The following is a 2876-nucleotide window of genomic DNA, read 5'->3' as shown; positions in this document are numbered from 1 at the left end:
TTATGTGTTTGTTTTGCCTGCTACTTCTTTCGTGCCTGCTACTTCTTTCGCGCCTGCTACTTCTTTCGTGCCTGCTACTTCTTTCGTGCCTGCTACTTCTTTCGTGCCTGCTACTTCTTTCGTGCCTGCTACTTCTTTCGTGCCTGTTACTTCTTTCGTGCCTGTTACTTCTTTCGTGCCTGCTACTACTTTCGTGCCTGCTACTACTTTCGTGCCTGTTACTTCTTTCGTGCCTGTTACTTCTTTCGTGCCTGCTACTACTTTCGTGCCTGCTACTTCTTTCGTGCCTGTTACTTCTTTCGTGCCTGCTACTTCTTTCGTGCCTGCTACTTCTTTCGTGCCTGCTACTTCTTTCGTGTCTGCTACTTCTTTCGTGCCTGCTACTTCTTTCGTGCCTGCTACTTCTTTCGCGCCTGCTACTTCTTTCGCTCGCATTATACGTGTTACCACGTCATAGTCACATGTGTGGAGTGTGTGTGTGTGTGTGTGTGTGATACCTGGATATCATGCTTGTCTTCCACGACACATGTGGCCTGGTCACACTGGTCCAGCAGGTGTGTGTGTGTGAGGTAGGACCGCCCCCTGCTCTAAACCCATGTTGTCCAGGGTTATATATGTAGGTCTGGCGACCTCATGTGTTGTGTGGTCTGAACTGTGTGGTGAGGCAGGTGAGGCAGCGGGTGAGGCAGCAGGTGAGGCAGCAGGCGAGGCAGCAGGTGAGGCAGCAGGTGAGGCAGCAGGTGAGGCAGCAGGTGAGGCAGCAGGTGAGGCAGCAGGTGAGGCAGCAGGCGAGGCAGCAGGTGAGGCAGCAGGTGAGGCAGCAGGTGAGGCAGCAGGTGAGGCAGCAGGTGAAGCAGCAGGTGAGGCAGCAGGTGAGGCAGCAGGTGAGGCAGCAAGCGAGGTGAGGCAGCAGGTGAGGCAGCAAGCGAGGTGAGGCAGCAGGTGAGGCAGCAGGCGAGGTGAGGCAGCAAGCGAGGTGAGGCAGCAGGTGAGGCAGCAGGCGAGGCAGCAGGTGAGGCAGCAGGTGAGGTCCAGCCTGGGTTGTCGCGAAGGTCGTGGCGCAAGACTGAGATAAGAGGTTCTTGTTTATGGTCACTGCTCACCACACCAGACTTGTACTGACGACCCTGCCTCGCCTCGCTCCTCCTGCTGCTGCTGCTGCCTCGCCTCCTGCTGCTGCTGCCTCTCTCCTCCTGCTGCTGCTGCCTCGCATCCTGCTGCTGCTGCTGCTGCCTCGCCTCCTGCTGCTGCCTCGGCTCCTGCTGCTGCTGCTGCCTCGCCTCCTGCTGCTGCTGCTGCTGCTGCCTCGCCTCCTGCTGCTGCCTCGCCTCCTGCTGCTGCTGCCTCGCCTCCTGCTGCTGCCTCGCCTCGCTCCTCCTGCTGCCTCGCCTTCTGCTGTTGATGCTGCTGCTGCTGCTGCCTCGCCTCCTGCTGCTGCCTCGCCTCCTGCTGCTGCCTCGCCTCCTGCTGCTGCCTCGGCTCCTGCTGTCTCGCCTGCTTCGCTCTTCTGCTTCTGCAGGTCCGGTCGCCTGCTGAATTGTTCCCTGCTTCGTTGTTCCAGCTCCTGCCTCTCTCCTGCTCATGGTGTTATATCAACAACTTGGGATATACGTTACTGCTTCCTCTGCCGTTGTCTTCACCCCTAACAACACCTCCTCCCCCCCCCCTTATCGTTACCTCTCTCAGCCCCATCATCACCTCCCTGGTCTAAGCCATAACTGTGTTCAAGAGAGAGAGAACTGTGTTATAACCTTCAGAAGTGTTATTGATTAGGTAAGGTTGTAGTGGGGCAGTAGGCGGTGACCGGTAGTCTCACGCTCGGTATAGTGAGGTACTGTGAGGGACCAGTACTGTGAGGGGTCCAGTAGGCCTACAGTGCGACAGAGGTACTGCGAGGTTGGGAACATTTCACAACGCATAAAGTTGCGTGCCGTCGATTATCTTGAAATATTTCCGAGAGAGACTGACACCCAAGATATGGCATTAAAGGAAAAGGATGTCGACAGACAGACGAAGGCGAATTGCCAAGATAACTACCCGCGAGGTGCTCGTTATCACAATCGTCTCTCTTTGCCAGCCTCCCTGCAGATAACATCAGTGTTATCCCACCCATCAATTCACCGGCTCCCAGCCTCGCTTAGCTAAAACTGGCGTAAGATCTTTCTAGCAACATTGGCATTGTCATCTTAGAAGGATTTATTTTAATGAATTTGATGGAAGTGTGGCCAGTGTCTGAGAGAGTGAGGCGGTCCGCCCTGCAGACAAATTCTTCCCCACATAAGGCAAAATTGCCCTCGGATCTGAGACCTGAGTTCCAGCAGACACACACAGACAGACTGGTGTGTCTGTGAGGTGTGAGGGGGAGGTGGGGGGGGGTAAATGAGAACTTCAAGAAGCTTGATGCTGTGAATGCTTTTAAGGAAGGAATGTTTGATGTGGTAAATTTATGCGAGATAAATCTGAAAGTGAAAATCAAGAATAGAGTAAATCAGGAGAGGAAGATGTAGTGAAATAAATGAATAATAGAATTGTGAACGGCCTCATGTGTCGCAATTCAGGGTGCTTGTGTGTAAAATTGATGCTTTTAATGTTTACCTGAATTTACCTGAAGGGGGAGCCGTATCTAGTGGCTTCGTGTAATGACAGAACTATGCTTTGGGTGTTGTTAGACACACGCTCTAGTTAACTGTGTGTAAGGACCACGGTTGTTCAACATCCTCCCAGCGAGCATAAGAAATATTACCGGAACAACCGTGGACATCTTCAAGAGAAAACTAGATCATTTTCTCCAAGGAGTGCCGGACCAACCAGGCTGTGGTGGGTATGTGGGTCTGCGGGCCGCTCCAAGCAACAGCCTGGTGGACCAAACTCTCACA

The 2876-nt window shown here is 53.6% G+C and overlaps 1 protein-coding gene across 1 annotated transcript; it reads right to left on the bottom strand.

Annotated features, from left to right (window-relative positions):
- On the bottom strand, positions 1–435 carry LOC138371182 (serine-aspartate repeat-containing protein I-like). The gene has a single exon (XM_069336017.1). It carries the CDS (start codon positions 433–435, stop codon positions 1–3), a length of 435 nt encoding a protein of 144 aa, XP_069192118.1.
- Positions 436–2876: the final 2441 nt, after the last annotated feature.

Source organism: Procambarus clarkii, chromosome 35 (genome assembly GCF_040958095.1).
Source record: "Procambarus clarkii isolate CNS0578487 chromosome 35, FALCON_Pclarkii_2.0, whole genome shotgun sequence".
Classification (NCBI taxonomy): domain Eukaryota; kingdom Metazoa; phylum Arthropoda; class Malacostraca; order Decapoda; family Cambaridae; genus Procambarus; species Procambarus clarkii.
The sequence above is the reverse complement of the archived record's forward strand: the minus strand, read 5'-3'. Positions and strand labels throughout refer to the sequence as shown.

Excerpts from the sequence above, each read along its gene's own strand:
- LOC138371182 (XM_069336017.1), bottom strand. The coding sequence starts at position 435 with ATGCGAGCGAAAGAAGTAGCAGGCGCGAAAGAAGTAGCAGGCACGAAA.